The sequence below is a fragment of the Lates calcarifer genome, linkage group LG7_2 (genome assembly GCF_001640805.2).
Source record: "Lates calcarifer isolate ASB-BC8 linkage group LG7_2, TLL_Latcal_v3, whole genome shotgun sequence".
Taxonomy (NCBI): Eukaryota; Metazoa; Chordata; class Actinopteri; family Centropomidae; genus Lates; species Lates calcarifer.
Genome location: NC_066854.1, coordinates 3,010,830 through 3,027,138, shown reverse-complemented (window position 1 = coordinate 3,027,138; position 16,309 = coordinate 3,010,830). Strand labels below are relative to the sequence as shown.

The following is a 16,309-nucleotide window of genomic DNA, read 5'->3' as shown; positions in this document are numbered from 1 at the left end:
CTTCAAGACTTTATTTCATTTAACCAAAACTATGCTAATGTTGGAGAATATAATCAGGGTGACAGGCTACACTCACTCCCATTTACAACACATTAATAGATTATTAATGCTATTAATAATTAGCACAACAATTATTTATCTATCTATTTTGCTTTTGGAGGTGGTTTGATAAATTTCTGTGACTATTTTTCTATTTTATTTTTTTTATTAAAAATCGAGTACGGAAGTCCGCTGCTCCTGTGAGGGAGTCACATGATTGTTTTCCTGCCAAAGCAGTAAATATCAGGCGAGCTAGCAGGCACAGGCTAACGAGCTACTCCCTGTGTCAGCAGAGTGGACCATGTCTTATCACCTCTTATTAACCTAGCCAGTCAACAGTCCGGTGTCTGTAGGGCGTGTGTTTCGTTTCGATAAGAGATGAACCGACACTTTGACTCTGTACTATAAAGGAGGGTCGTAACTTTAAACACAAATCTGTGGTGACTTAGCTTGGCTAGCTTCTCTGGTTAGCCCTAGCGCTAGCAAGCCTGAGTTAGCGTCTAATAGGGGGGTTTCGTTGCTAGTGACTATGCAAGCGGAAACCACGGCTATAAGGATCACGGAAAACGAAGGCAAGCTGGATGTATTTCCCCAGAACAGGACCCCAAGCTCGGGGAGAGCAAGTGCCAAAAGCTGGCAGTATAGGTGGGTGGCTGTTTACCCTGCTAACGCTCTGACACTTAAGCTAGTTAACCTACAGTGAGTCACAAGCAGCATAAATGTGATTTACTGTATACAGATTGGAGTGGTGTTTAATCATGTATGTGCACTCTTTAATTTGCTCATTACTTGATAATTAAATTAGCTTTCTAATCAGGCTGGTAACAAGTAAATCAATTTGCCCTATGAGCAAATCTGACACCAGGAAAAGCTCTATGATTGATTTGTGCTTTTATCTTTGTGTGTTTATGGTTGTGTACTCAGTCCAAGTATTTTAACAAGCTCCCCGTGTCTCTTCTCATCTCATGGCAGTGACCATATGGAGAATATTGATGGCTACTTGATGAAATACACGAACCTGGTGACAGGGTGGCAGTACAGGTGAGCTTTTAAACCTAAGAGGGAACTGTCTTATCAGACTTTATGAGCCAAGTTCATTATTGTAATCCAGACTAATCCACTTCAAGTAAGACAAACGTTGCTGTGGTGCCTGTTGTTTTTCAGGTTCTTTGTCTTAAACAATGAGGCCGGCTTGCTGGAGTATTTTGTAAATGAGCAGTCGCGCCCCCAGAAGCCCCGGGGCATGCTCCCCCTGGCAGGGGCCGTCATCTCCCCCAGCGACGAGGACTCTCACACCTTCACTGTCAATGCCATCAGTGGGGAGCAGTACAAGCTCAGGGGTGGGTACCTGTCCTTAAATACACACCGCAGCTCATCATGCAAGCTTCTTGTTTTACAGCTGAGGTGGTGCACTCCTCTCATCTCCACCTTAACGCTGCCTGTCAGCTCCCATTTTTAACTCCAGGCCTCCTCTCATCACCATCCATCAGGTTCATACAGTATTGATCTGGATGTTTTCCATTATCTGGTGCCGGTGAGGCAGAAGCGCACAGGAATTGATGCTGAGTAAGATCATCCCAGAGTAACCGTAACAAGGTTTTACCATCTTGTTTTTCTCCTTATGTGTGTCTCCTCAGCCACCGACGCCAAAGAGAGGCAGCACTGGGTGAGCAGACTGCAGATCTGCACACAACACCACACAGAGGCCATGGGCAAGGTAAGACTGTTTGTATGTTTGTTATGCACATGAGCACATATTTACAGAGCTACATGGGGGTGTTTGCGAGGATTGCTCTTCACTCAACGGCTGCTGCATTTTAAACTTAACGTGATGATCCAAATAAAACAAAGCGGATTTGAGCTGGACTGTTTTCAGCTTCCTGCTCTCCTGCCTCACATGCCAAAGGAGCAGTCACAGTGCAGATACTGTACAGCTGTGAAATATTAATGTTTTTATATAAATGTATCAGGTTTTACCCTGAGTGTAAGCACAGTAATCACTAGTATTGATCTGGATATTGATCCACACACTACTACACTGTCCGCAGCATCATTTAATGGTCCTGTGATACATGAGAACTCCTCAAAGAGCTCTTTTTAGCAGTGGCTTGAAATAGTCAGGAGCTAAATTTAAAATTTGTACTTATGGCAGATGTATGCAGCGTAACTGAAACTGTGAACATCACCTAACACCTTTTGATAATTGCATTTCAGATCATTTGTCTCCTGTAGTGAAAATAAGTCACCCTAAGAACACTGAGTTAAACCATAACAACATATATACATATGTTTTTGTTCAGAGTAATCCCCCACCTAAGTCCCGGAGCTACTCTATGGCGTCTCAAGGCAGCGGCAGCTCACCGATGTCCATGCGCAGGCCCAGCCAAAACCCCACTTCTTTATTCAGCTGGTCGCAGGTCCACAAGGGCTCGTCGCTCTACTCCAGCAAGAGGTCCCTGCTGCCAGACCACCTCATGGATGCCAGAGAGGTAGAACAGAAACAGATATTTTGCTCAGAATCTGTTTGTAGTTATATTTATTAAGATATCATTGCTTGGGCTGGAAAAGTAAATTCAGAAAGTCTTATTTTGAAGTTTTACCGTGCGTCATTACACTTCCTGTGACCCACCACACTTATTACAGAGTACATGCAACAGGGTATACGATGGACATGGGCCAAATTAAACTGGGCACATTCAGGACAAGTTATTAGTCTGCTGTTTGGCAGTTACAAATGAAAAATGTAGCTGATCCAATCAGAACGCTTTTAGATTTTGTTCTGTCTCTGGCAGCGTTGATGCATCTGTTATGCAACTGATCTGCAACCAGAAGCATCTTCAAAACCTCTGACATGTTGGTGGCTGAAAAATCCATGTCCTATCCCTGTTGCCATGGATACAAATAACAATGACTTCTACAAAAGTAGGCTTAAATGAGTCATAGATTTTATAATAAATCGTCATAATGTGTGGAAAAGAATTGGAGAGGCAGGAAAAATATTGGATACATGTGGGTGATATGGTTTGTCCACAAGAGAGCACTGTTGTCTTTCTCTTACCATCAGCACAGGACTCCAGCAGCACAGCAGGGATCTGTCATGCTTCTTGTTTTCAGCGGGTTTTCTTTTTCCCAGGACCTTTAATCAGAATATGGAAGTTAGTTCAAGGGTTTTGATTTGACCACTGTGTTATCTATCTTAATCATTTTAGAAGTGTAAATATAAAAGGTAGAAATGGAGAAAGTAGAAGGCTAAAGCGAGCTTGTTTTTAATGTTTATTGTCTCAGAACATGGATTAGTACCTGCACAGGTAAAGTTCACGACAGTCCCAGGAGACCTGGCAATCTTAACACTTTGTTTTTCACCACCATCCCCCAGATGATGACCCAGGCCCAGGGCCAACACAGAGACCTGATCCAGAGTATCGAGGGCTTGCCTGCAGCCCCCGGCCTCTCCCCTCTAGACCAGGACCTGCTGATGCTTAAGGCCACTTCCATGGCTACCATGAACTGCCTCAACGAGTGCCTGCACATCCTACACCTGCAGCAGGTGGCCAGGCAGAGGGGCTCCCTGGGAGGTCAGTGGAGGGCTGTTTCTGTCTGGATGTGGTGGTTGTTGCCTTGTCATTTTCTGGTTATTCTAACAACAAAGTAAATGAATATTTCTGCTATTAAATTTTGCAGATTAAGTGTTTTTTATCCTTATCCATAAAAAAAGCTGCTTCTGTGCTGTGACACAAATCCACATGTAGTCCTCACATCAAACGCACCCAATCTAGACGAACAGTTTGCGTTGGTTGGACAGTGGAATTATTTTGCATTATTGATAAGGAACCGTACCTATTCTTACCACCTGTCTCGAAGGTAATTAGATCTCAGATGGTTGAAATATCCATCGGCAACACTTCGAGGACAGGCTGCGGCTCTAACACAGCCTCACATGGACAAACATGCAGTATTGTGTTAGAGAGCACCCAAAGTGAAGTTCCTGATATCTGGACTCTTTCTATTCAGGTTGATTTGAAATGGGAAAACATCCAGGTAATGTCCCACTTTTTCACAGCAGATCTCCTTACTCAATGTATATTTCATTAGGCCAGACCCGTCGCAGCAGCCAATCAGATTAAGTTGTCCAACGACGCACGAGGTGAATTTGAATGAGATGTCCACCTCTAAACATACATAAAAAAGTGCCCAGGCCATACTGAGAGGCTTCAGCCAATCAGAGGACAAGGATGTTTCCTGTCGGCGGGGCCAAAGTATCCTGATACTCTGCTCACCGGACGGGTTGGGTTACACTCTTTTGGTCTAGAGCAGCTGTCTGAGGAATTGCCATCTGTCCAGTCAGCAGCCAAGCAGTTGTGGAGTGTTGCGTGGTGAATGGTAGGCCCAGCGTAGAGCTACGTGTTGTGTGTGCAGCTGTGAGTGTCGGAGGGCCCTTGGGGAGGGAGGGGGGGTACAGTACCATGAGTACCTCTGATCCTGCCGCTGTGCACTCCCCATCCACGGCAGGACCCACCATCGAGTGGCTGGAGCCCAAGCTGCCTGACATCCTGAAGAATGGCAGCAGCTCCCTGGGCAGCTTCACCACAGAGGGGGGCCCGCTGGAAGGGAGCCGCCTGGAGCTCAGCAGCCCTGAGTCGTGCAGCTTCTCTGGGGTAAGACCAAGGAAATGACACCCTCTCTCCTCCAGGAAGCAGCTAGGAGAAAGCTACACCAACCTGTTGTTTATCAGGACATTGATTTGACTTCATCTCGCAACCATAAACCATTCAATTTCCATTTCTGACTTTTTAAAAACATTGTGTCAGCAGTTACTCAGTCTCCCACAAAGTAAACAATCACTTACTCTCAGCCTCTGTGGAGTCATTCAAGCAGGTTGTCGAATAAATCCCATTCCCCTCCACTCCCTGTCTCAGGAACAGGAAGACATAGATGCAGAGGATGAGGTGGAGGACTGCTTCACAGACAAGGAGGAGGACCTGGGTGCCGTGGAGGAGGAGCGCAGCGTCATCCTACACCTGCTGTCCCAGCTGAAGCTGGGCATGGACCTCACGCGGGTAGGTCGAGTTCCACATACTGCCAAGCAGCAAAACAAGTCAAAGCAACACTACACACTGTTTGTCTGAAGAGGTGTTTGAGGGGATTAAGATGGTGATTTGTGACTTTGTGTCTCCAAATTTGTTGTTTTTTGTCTTTTTTTAATAGTTTTCTTTTAAGGAGATTTGCCTACTTCTTAAAATAAATAAACTATTTTAAATTTCAGTGGATTATGTGAAAAATGCACCGCCACATTCTTGAGAAGTTGATGTTTTGTTATATCATCCCTATGTAAATTTTTCTTTACATTTTGTTCATTTCTCATCATCTGAAAGGAAAGGCAAAATATAGATTTTGATTAAGTTTTACAATCACCTTAAATAATTTTTCCTTTATTGCACATGACAGATTCATGGGAGTTTAATCAAAAACTCACTGTACCAGATAAAGTAAATCAGTATCAGTTCAACAGTGTTTAAGTCACTTCACTCAAACTGGAGTAATGTACTTAAACTCTGTGTCAAAATGTAAATTTACATCAAGATGTTATTTATTAGATGAAATTATTACTAGAAAGACATGCCTGAAAAAGTACAGAACTTGTCTGAATGGAAAAAGACAGTGATGACCCAGGAGGAATGAACCTTTCCCTGGAGCAGGAATCACCTCAGGATCTGTTTTTTGTAGTGACCCTACAGGCTGAAGTAAACACTTCTTGCTGTGTAATTACTAGTCCTTGACTCGCGCGCACGCGCACACACACACACACACACACACACACACACACAAATACACCAAGAGTGGAGTCCTGGATAGACATTCAATCTTGTAGTGTCAGTTTGTTCTAGTATTTGGATAGCCTCCTCTTGGGTTTCTGATTTATCGCAGTTATCTGGATCCACTGGCTTACCTCAGACCGAGATCTAGTAGACGCTGTGACCCCAGGGTCATGTCAGGTGTACGTCGCACCGCCAGTTCCTCGATTTATGGAGGGTAGATAATGTGGTACTGGGCAAAATGGAAAGAAAGAAAGGGGAGGGGAGTTATTATCTTGCAATTTATGTATTCAGAGTCATTACAACTAAAAATATAATCAACTCTGGAGCCATATTTATTTGGACTTTCCTCCCAGGTGGTCCTCCCCACATTCATCCTAGAGAAGCGCTCTCTGCTGGAGATGTACGCCGACTTCATGTCACACCCGGACCTGTTCATGGCCATCACCGACGGCAGCAGCCCGGAGGACCGCATGGTCCGGTTTGTGGAGTACTACCTCACCTCCTTCCACGAAGGCCGCAAGGGCGCCATCGCCAAGAAGCCCTACAACCCCATCATCGGCGAGACCTTCCACTGCTCCTGGAAGGTCCCCAAGAGACCAGAGGCCTCCAAGGAGTCCACACAGGGGAGCCCCGACTCAGCCGCCTCCCAGGACTCCTACCAAGTGCGCTTTGTGGCGGAGCAGGTGTCCCACCACCCCCCTGTGTCTGGGTTTTACGCCGAATGCCAGGAGAGGCGGATGTGCGTGAATACGCATGTGTGGACCAAAAGCAAGTTCATGGGGATGTCCATTGGAGTATCCATGATCGGTGAAGGTAAGCAAATACAATAAGATCAGCGGGACCATCAGAAACACTTTTAACTGAGACAAAGTCGCATTTTGCAGCTAATATTGTAAATTTCCCCATTGTGGGACCAATAAAGGATTATCTTATCTTATATTTCTGTCTTGATTATTTTCCAGGTTGTCTGTATTTGTTGGAGCATGATGAGGAGTACACCTTCACACTGCCCTGCGCGTACGCTCGCTCCATCCTCACTGTTCCCTGGGTGGAACTGGGTGGCAAAGTCAACATCAGCTGCGCCAAGTCGGGCTACTCAGCAGTCATCACTTTCCAGACTAAACCCTTTTACGGTGGCAAATTACACAAGTAAGTCCCTTCTGTTTCCACTAATTGTTACTCATGTTTTTACTCATTTAACGTCTGCTGTTCCCAATGTAGGGTAACGGCGGAGGTGAAGCACAACGCCACCAACGCAGTGGTGTGTCGTGTGCAGGGCGAGTGGAACGGCGCCTTGGAGTTCAGTTACACCAGTGGTGAGACGAGGGTGGTGGATGTCACCAAGCTGCCCGTGACGAGGAAGCGCGTTCGGCCGATTGAGAAGCAGGGACCAACTGAATCCAGGTCAGAGGAGGTGGACTTGTAGATTTGTGCTGTTCTGTTATGAGCTTGTTATTTATACAGACCCTCTTCACTTTTATATTTTTCTTTTTTTCAGGCGTCTGTGGCAACACGTGACCGAGTCCTTACGGCAGAAGGATATCGACAAAGCCACAGAGCACAAGAGGATTCTTGAGGAGAGGCAGCGGACAGAGGAGAGGCACCGCGCCGAGACCGAAACCGCCTGGAGGACCAGATACTTTGAAAGAGAGGTGAGCAATGTATTTCAACAAAGAATGAAGAACACACATAAACATACAACAGTACGCTGCAGCTGAAGACACTAATGAGGGTGCACATTTAGGACAAACAGTTCGCAGTCTGTGAAAGGTCATCTGTGCTCAGGCTATCTGTGCTGACTCTAAATAAATTTTAAATCACCTTGAGCATAATTTCTGTGCCTGGTTTGAGCTTCTCCATTTCAGAGTGTTCTCACCTTGCACTAAGGTATTTTGAATTTCCTAAGAATCTGGGTCATTTAGATGCACAACACTCAGCACAGGGATTTCCTGCCATCTTTAATCTGTTTGTTTCCTGTTTTGGTTTTGACTTTTCTGGATTAGTTTTGCTGACTAATTATAAAACCAGCTGCAAACCAGAATATATTGACCACAGTTTTCTCTCCTCCTCCAGGGTGAAGGCTGGGTTTATCACAAACCACTCTGGAAAAACTCTGCATTCAAATCCTAGTTTCTTCAGTCTGTATCTTGGATGTCGATATTGTAGATTCAGGAATGTGTGTGTGTGTGTGTGTGTGTGTGTGTGTTTGAGTGTGTGTGTCTGTGCGTGCACACACACGCACATGGTTGACGGTTATGAAATGCGAGCATGACCTGCACTGACGTACAGATGAATGCAACGTGGGGGAGAAGGACAAGAGAGAGAGAGACAGCATGACTGAAGGTGTTCTCAAATCTCACTCATGATGTTCACGAAGCCTCCAAGTACAAGCTTTTGTACTGCTGATCAGTTTGTTTTTTTTATAATCCAATGTCAATGAAAACATATTCTTGTACAGGCAATGGTACTCTTATTTACACAGCCTTAAGATAGTCTGATGAATGATACTCTAAGTTTGGGTTCTGCTGATCAACCTGGATATGGTTCTTTTCTTCTTTTTTTAATGAAGTGACTTTTGAGGAGTTTCTTCCTATACTAAGATAACCAACAAAAAAACTTAAATAATTGGAAAATTAGTGCAATTAAACTGTTGTAAATTCTGTGTATTTCAGTGTAAAGTTGCTGTGAGCGTTGCTCATTCATGTTTAACAGTTTTCAGCTCAAACAGAAGCCACTTCCACTATAATTCAGTATATTTACATGCACACAATACTCTGATCTCTGATCTCTAAGAGCAGCTCCCGCTGTTCCCTTTTCTCCTCTTTTTATGCTAAGCTCAGCTAAGCTAACTGGCTGTAGCCAAAATGGTGACGTACTCCTTTTTAAAGGGGCAGCCCAGCAGTTTTAGTAAGGCGCTATCATAAAGTTGGTGTGATACCTTCACTTTCACGTCCTAGAGTGGGTTAAGCTCTAAAAAGAATGCTGGAGCCTACAATCCCCACAATGCAGCTCTTCAGCATTCCCCTGCACCCCACTAGGTTTCCTGTATGAATTTTGAGTCCCAGTAAAAATTTGGGTCATTCCTTTTAACCACTTTCACCAGTCCTGATGCAACAAATTCTTTAATATCAGATGATTGTGGGCATTTAGATATATAGTACATGTTGATTTGAAGCAATTTATCTCTGAAATTGTTTTTGTTCACTTGTTCTTTTGATGCTGTAAAATCAATATATTGAATAAGTCACACTGCTGGGATGGCATGTTGTAGACTAGCTGACAAATAACCAAATTTTAAATAATCGAAACGACTGAATCACATGTGAATGCATAAAAATGACCCCTCTCCTTCACTATTCATCACCTTTCTCCTTTTATATTTTGGTGGTTTTGCAGTGGATGGAAAAAGTCCCACGTGCATGAGAGCAAAGTGTCTCTGTTCACACTCACTGCAGAAAGTATACTACTCCTGTGTCTGCATTACTTACATTTCTAAATGTCTCTTGTAAAAGCTTTTAACCAAATTTGCTTGTTTTGTAATGCAAATAAATATTTTCTTTTGAATGTGTGTTTATCCCCCCATCTTGCGCTTTAATTGCTCTTATTTTTAGAGCCACTTTTTGTATAGAGATGTTGACATTTCTCGTTCCATCAGTGTTTGTGTTATTTTCTTTTCTTTTTTGGAAGTAATTCCAATCTACTATACTGTGATGTACATGTAATAAACTCTATTTTTCTCTTTTTTTTTAGTTTTTTCCCCCCTAAAAAACAAAATTTTAGCCTCACACTCTCAAAGCATCTCTGTACCAAGTAAGAACAGTTTGATTCTCTACAGAAAGAGGAAATCCACTCTGCCATTGATAAGCTACTCCCTCTAAGTCTTGGTGCCTTATGCAAACTCTTTCTGTGTGTGTCTTCCAGCGACGGAGCACAGCGTACTCATCACTTATTTACCTGACAGATGCAATGGCGGATGTATTATTTGTGTGTGTGTTTGATTTTTTTTCTCTTTTTAAGAATCAGTGCTTGATGAAGAGAAGTCGACTAAGCACTTTTATTCCAGGTTTTGAATTCTACTGGTTGTCTTGCTGACCTATGAAATGCACTGACATTGAAGGAAACCTGATGTTGTAGAAAAATGGATGTGTGATAATAATCAAATAAATTGCGTATCAGTTGTACACTGTGTTACTGTTGTTAAGTTTTGTTCTCTGCCAAGTTTCACTAAAATGTGAACTAAACATCTGCAAAGCACAAGAAACTATAATTACCACCTCACGGTTCATCAGTTTGTGCAGTCATCAACATTTACTTTTGACCTTTGAACACCAAAATCAAATCAGTTCATCCTCGAGTCCAAGCAGACATTTGTGCTAAATCTGAAGAAATTTCCTCACGGTGTTCCTGAGATATCCCGTTTACAAGAATGGGACAGACAGATGGAAACATATCATCTCCAGCAATGAATGTCACCAGTGCAGAGGCACAATAAGCAGTATGAAAGATACACAGGACACTCAATAACAGAGTAAGGAGTGTGCTTATCTGCTATATCTATATCTGGGTGTAGCTTGTTTGCCAGCGCCACACCTTATTATTACAGCTTTAATTGTGCTTTGTATGAGAACAACTATCTATACTATAAAAGACGCAAGGTCAACTGCAGCTGCAGGCTGTCATTTTTGTGTTTGGCTGTTTATCAGCCAACACGTTTTTGGCCATAACCTAAGAATTCATGTTCTAATTATGACTAAATTTTGTCGTAATTATAATGGTTTGATACCCATTTGACTTCTGTGTTTAATGTCATTTGCTTTACATGTGTGATTCTATTTTGTGATTCTATCATGTTCAAATATGTCCTACGTTATAACGGTTTGTTTTTTGTTAAATATCAAATATAAAGAAGAAATATTTTGACATTATTTTGATGATTTCATAATTGATGACCCCCTCCTTTCTCTGTGTTTGATACGTCTCATTTTAAGGCATTAATGTGTGCCATCTCAGAGAAAGACATTTTCCAAAGTAGTGACTTAGTTACAAAAAAGCGGTCCAGAGAGCAGAAAGCATCTCAGTCTACCCTGATTTGATTAAAAGACAAGGTAACAAATCCAAACAGAAATATGTCAAGGACAGTTTTGTATGCAAGATATGCCACTAAGTAATGGATGACATGGAAAATATGTGCAATATCACAGACGAAAAGGTGAATTTCCCAGATAATTAGTACCTGTAGCTCTTCTGTGAATATTCTCATTCATCCAGGTCATAGTTATCCAAAGAAAGGTTTAATCGAAAGCAACTGGACTTAGTTATAGTCTGGAAAGACTATAACCAGACTATAACTAAGTCCAGTTGCTTTCGATTAAACCTTTCTTTGGATACCTGTAGCTCCTGACCTCACTCTTGGATTTAAGTTTGGTTTGAGTTCCAGTCTTTATATTTTACAGAATTTCATTTATTAATATTGGCTGTTGACTGTAAGCAAGGGGTTAAGTGATAGACAGGAACCGTGGCCTTGGTTGCAGCTGCTTGTTACATTTTAAATGTTTCATATCAGAGACTGTTGCTCTGTTTTACTGGGCGTTCAACTCTACATGTATCTTTTCATTTTCCGCTTCTAGCTCAGTATGTCTTGATAGCTTGCATGTGGTTACCTGAGATTATAATCACCAGAAAATAGTCCACAATGGCTCTCCATATACCAGGTCTGATCATGATGGTCGTCTTCTACTTGTTGGTGTTGGGAATCGGCATCTGGGCGTCTGTAAAATCCAAGAAGATGGAGAAAAACACACTCAGTGGACAGATAGAAGTTTCTCTTCTGGCTAACCGGAGGGTCAGCTTGGCAGTGGGAGTCTTCACAATGACGGGTGAGTTTTGGTCAGGTAGATACGTTAAGGGTAATTTAATTTACACAGCCTTCTTGAATGATGATACATTGATGTGTATTCTGTATGTTTACTTCCTGCTGCAGCCACATGGGTTGGTGGTGCGTTTATCATTGGAGTTGCAGAGTCAGTTTATGACCCCACAAAAGGATTAATCTGGGCTCTTATTCCCCTACAAATGTCACTTTCATTTATTATTGGTAAGATCCTCTTACAAAAAAAGCATAGAAGCTATGAGATACAGTTTGTAACAAAAGTAAAACACAAGAAAATAAAACACAGAGAAATAAAATCTAACTTGATTCTCTCTTAAAGGTGGACTGTTCTTTGCAAAACCAATGCGAGACAAAAACTACGTCACTATGATGGATCCGTTCCAGAGGAAGTATGGAAAAATACTGACTGGTTTTCTTGCCATTGTTCCATTTATAAGTGAAGTGATGTGGGTTCCTGTCACACTGATTTCCTTGGGTAATTTTTCACATTATTCTCCAGAGGTGTTAGAATAAATGTTAGTGATTAGGAGCTTTATTTACATGGCAACTTATGTGTTTCTGTATATTGTGTACTCTTCCAACAGGAGTTACCGTTAGCATCTTTTCCGATTTGCCCTTAAGTCTTTGCATCTGGATCTCTGCTGTGGTGGCCATCTTCTACACTGTCCTCGGTGGTCTCTACTCAGTCGCTTTCACTGACGTCATCCAGTTGTCACTGGTGTTTTGTAGCTTGGTGAGTTTAATATAAAAAAACACAAGACACGTCTCTGAACAGATAAACATCACCATGTATTTATTTCTGGATAAAATGTCAATGAATAATTTTCCCTGTGTTTATAGTGGCTGTGTGCCCCTTTTGTTCTGGCAAGTGATGTTTACACTGACCTCAGTAAAACAGCATTCAACCACACGTATCAGGCCCCCTGGCTCGGTCGCCTTGAGTCGCATGAAGTGTGGAGATGGATTGATAATTTCCTGGCAATGGTAAGATGAAACACATGGAAGATTTAAAATGCCTGAATAAACAATACACATATATGCATTTTTCTTTAAATGAAAAACATGTTAAATGAGTTTAATGAGCTTTTTCTTTGTGGAGATGCCAAAATGAAAAACAATTTTGATTGTAATGTGGCAAAACAATCATTAATGAAAACAAAAAACTTAATAATTATCATTTTAATATGTTTTTCATTTCATTATGACACAACAAATGTGAACTTTGCCTTTTTTGTTTTCCAGAGTGTTGGAAATTTGGCATTTCAGGATTTCCATCAAAGGACGCTCTCCTCCAGCTCCACATCTACAGCCAGAATGATCTGTTTCATAGCAGCAGGTGTGGTGATTGTTCTTGGGATTCCACCTGTGCTGATTGGTGCCACTGCAGCCTCAACAGGTACGCACTGATTAAGAGGGCAGAGCTTAAAGAACAGAAGAAAAGATAGAAGAAACTGATTTTTTCATTAACTACATGAGCTAAGTTCACCTTCCATTCATTCTGGTTCTACTCTCTCTGTCAACTACTCTCTCAGTGCTGAATTTCAAAATGTCAGCACTTTTAATTAGGTAAAACTGAGACTGAAATTGAACTAAATTAAACCAAGCTGCAGTAAACTACTAAGCCACCTCAGACTGAGCAGCATCCAGCAGCTTCCTGTTGTGTTTCAGACTGGAATTTGACCTCATATGGGTCTCCATCTCCGTATGAGCGAGGAGAGGCGGCTATGGTGTTGCCCATCATGCTCCTGCATCTCACCCCGACTGCCATTTTCGTCGTCGGCATGGGAGCCATCGCCGGTGCTGCCATGTCGTCCACTGACTCTTGCCTGCTGGCAGCGACCTCCATCTTCACAACCAATATCTACAAGCTCATTAGACACCAGGTACGAAAAGAAGGTGGTTTAAAAAACAGCTGAGGGTCATTGTGACATTTTAACTGAAATACAGTTTGTTCTTTTCTCTAGGCATCAGATAAAGAGCTGCAGTGGGTGATACGTCTCTCCATCGTGGTCGTAGGGCTTGTAGGAACATCCCTCACCTACCTGGACAGCAGCATCTTGGCGTTCTGGATCCTGAGCTCAGACCTGACTTACACCATAATGCTCCCCCAGCTGATCTGCATCCTCTTCATCAGGGTTTCCAATGGTTACGGGGCAATTGCAGGCTATATTGTTGCTTTTGTGATGAGAGTGTTGTGTGGAGAGCCAGTGTTCAGCCTTCCCGTCATCCTCCATTTCCCAGGATGCACTTTGGAGGATGGTGTCTACATCCAGCGCTCACCTTTCAAGAGCATTTGCATGCTCTCCGCCCTGGTCTCCATCCTGTTGTTTTCATATGTGGCTTCACTCCTGTTCAACAAGGAGATCCTTCCTGAGAGGTGGGACGTGTTCAATGTGAAATCACAGGCAGCACCATCACCAGCAGGTGGCACCAGAGAGGATGAAGGTGAAGAGGCTGATGTTAAACGTGAAAATGAACCAATGCTTGATACAGACTGCTAATTCAGTTTCTATTGACTTTATTTTTCTTTTTGTGACATAAACACATTTATGATAAAGATCAAAATCTCATGGAAACAGAATGAGTTGATGGAATCCTTACAGTTAAATATCTTTACGTGCATTTCTATCTGTTCAATGCTTCTGTTTTTCCAAATGTGATCATCAAAGCAGCACATGACATATAGATAATCATTCTAATACTGATGTGTTTGATGTGTGAATTGTTTTTATTGGATTTTGTTATTATGTAAAATAAAGCATAAAATTATAACAGATGTTATCACTTTTTTCAGAAACTGTCTGCAGTCACAAAATGTGCATTAATCACATAATAATCAGTCTTTTCTAATAAGATTTATATTTAGTATTACTAGTAATAGTTTACTTTTATTCTTTGAGAGTCAAAAAATTTGAAATATTTTTGATAAGGCTAGTATGAACTCTGAGAATTGCATCAAAAAATCATCATAAAAAATGTGAATTTTCTTCAGTTCATAATGACTGCTTTATAATTGAGATGTATGTAAATGGATGATAAAGGAAATTAGTGCCACATACCACAGCATTTATAACCTTCTCATCCCTGAGAGGGTCTATTATTTATGAACAAAGATACGATGAAGTGACCAAAAAGCTCAATGACAAGCACTATATCATTCATGGCTACTTGAATGATCCCTCTATAATAGTCCCAGTGTTATAAAGAAAGATATACCTGAGAGCTATTTACAGTTGTTTCCATATTAGAAAATGCACATGCATATCAATCAAACTCATATTGATTAGCATCTTGTATCGAGCATTGGTGCAGAGGTGTCTTTGCCACTTTGCAAGTCATCCTCTCTGGCGCCACCTGCTGGTGATGGTGCTGCCTGTGATTTCACCTTGAACACGTCCCACCTCTCAGGAAGGATCTCCTTGTTGAACAGGAGTGAAGCCACATATGAAAAGAACAGGATGGAGACCAGGGCGGAGAGCATGCAGGTGGTCTTAACAGGAAAGCGCTGGACGTAAACGTCATCATCTAAAGTGCAACCTGGGAAACAGAGGAGAACGGGGAGGCCCAACAGGGGCTCGCCACACAACAGCCTCATCACCACGGACACAAGGTAGCCTGAAATTGCCCCATAGCCGTTGGAAACCCTGATGAAGAGGATGCAGATCAACTGGGGGAATATAATAGTGTAAGTCAGGTCTGAGCCCAGGATCCAGAACACCAGGATGCCGCTGTCCAGGTAGGTGAGGGATGTTCCTACAAGCCCTGCAACCACGATGGAGAGACGTATCACCCACTGCAGCTCTTTATCTGATGCCTAGAGAAGACAACATAACGCTTGAGTAAATATTAAAGCCACAATAATGACACTTCCATACTCCTGTTCATTCAAACGGCTCCGATGCCAAAAGCAGAAATGTAGGTTGGGGTAAAATGCTTTAGGGCGATGGGCAACACCATGGCTGCCTCCCCTCGCTCATACGGAGATGGAGAACCATATGAGGTGGAGTTCCAGTCTGAAACATAAGAGGAAAAACACAATAATAAACAGTCGATTAATGTATCAGGAAAATGCTGTGAAGCAGAAGTTGGATGAGTAAGCCAGGCAGTTAATATGTGTATTTGAGTGTGTTTGCATATTCATACCCAGAGAAATCAGTAATCCAGGAACCCAGATGATTTCAGCTAAAACTGGAACGATGGCAAGAGCTGCGGTCAGAGCTTTCCCGTACTTTCTCTGAAATGGATCCATCATACTGATATAGTTACTCTCCCTCATTGTTTTGGCAAAGAACAATCCACCTTTAAAAAAGATCAAAAGATGATGGAGAAGAAAACCCAACATAGACTACACTAAGATCATTTTGGTTGGATTTTTTTTTTTTTTTTAACCATAATGAAGTGGCTTACCGATAACAAAGGAAATAGAGACCTGCAAAGGAACAAGAGCCCACATCAGACCTTTGGTGGGGTCGTAAACCAACTCTGCAACACCGATGATGAAGGCACCTCCGACCCAAGTGGCTGCAGCAGGAAATAAACATAAATAAACACATGCATAGTTGAA

The 16,309-nt window shown here is 42.3% G+C and overlaps 2 protein-coding genes and 1 pseudogene across 2 annotated transcripts; 2 read left to right on the top strand and 1 right to left on the bottom strand.

Annotated features, from left to right (window-relative positions):
• Window positions 1-260: 260 nt before the first annotated feature.
• Window positions 261-10,036, top strand: LOC108873072 (oxysterol-binding protein-related protein 11). The gene is made up of 13 exons (XM_018661163.2): window positions 261-684; window positions 1,012-1,080; window positions 1,204-1,379; window positions 1,677-1,756; window positions 2,340-2,528; window positions 3,416-3,614; window positions 4,549-4,694; window positions 4,956-5,096; window positions 6,209-6,668; window positions 6,818-7,004; window positions 7,077-7,259; window positions 7,354-7,507; window positions 7,929-10,036. The coding sequence occupies exons 1-13, from the start codon at window positions 569-571 to the stop codon at window positions 7,983-7,985; spliced, it is 2,157 nt and encodes a 718-aa protein (XP_018516679.1). The 5' UTR covers window positions 261-568; the 3' UTR covers window positions 7,986-10,036.
• Window positions 10,037-11,547: 1,511 nt separating this feature from the next.
• On the top strand, window positions 11,548-14,444 carry LOC108873080 (high-affinity choline transporter 1). Its single transcript, XM_018661199.2, has 8 exons — window positions 11,548-11,731; window positions 11,836-11,949; window positions 12,065-12,220; window positions 12,330-12,478; window positions 12,586-12,729; window positions 12,988-13,141; window positions 13,414-13,628; window positions 13,710-14,444. The coding sequence occupies exons 1-8, from the start codon at window positions 11,548-11,550 to the stop codon at window positions 14,244-14,246; spliced, it is 1,653 nt and encodes a 550-aa protein (XP_018516715.1). The 3' UTR covers window positions 14,247-14,444.
• Window positions 14,445-14,696: 252 nt separating this feature from the next.
• On the bottom strand, window positions 14,697-15,762 carry LOC127139156 (high-affinity choline transporter 1-like; annotated as a pseudogene).
• Window positions 15,763-16,309: the final 547 nt, after the last annotated feature.

What these genes read in the sequence shown, in the direction of transcription:
- LOC108873072 (XM_018661163.2), top strand. Translation starts at nt 569, where the DNA reads ATGCAAGCGGAAACCACGGCTATAAGGATCACGGAAAACGAAGGCAAG. An exon ending in GCCAAAAGCTGGCAGTATAG is followed by an intron (nt 685 to 1,011) that starts GTGGGTGGCTGT and finishes ATCTCATGGCAG; the next exon opens with TGACCATATGGAGAATATTG. An exon ending in GTGACAGGGTGGCAGTACAG is followed by an intron (nt 1,081 to 1,203) that starts GTGAGCTTTTAA and finishes GTTGTTTTTCAG; the next exon opens with GTTCTTTGTCTTAAACAATG.
- LOC108873080 (XM_018661199.2), top strand. Translation starts at nt 11,548, where the DNA reads ATGGCTCTCCATATACCAGGTCTGATCATGATGGTCGTCTTCTACTTG. An exon ending in TGTCACACTGATTTCCTTGG is followed by an intron (nt 12,221 to 12,329) that starts GTAATTTTTCAC and finishes CTCTTCCAACAG; the next exon opens with GAGTTACCGTTAGCATCTTT. An exon ending in TGCCACTGCAGCCTCAACAG is followed by an intron (nt 13,142 to 13,413) that starts GTACGCACTGAT and finishes GTTGTGTTTCAG; the next exon opens with ACTGGAATTTGACCTCATAT.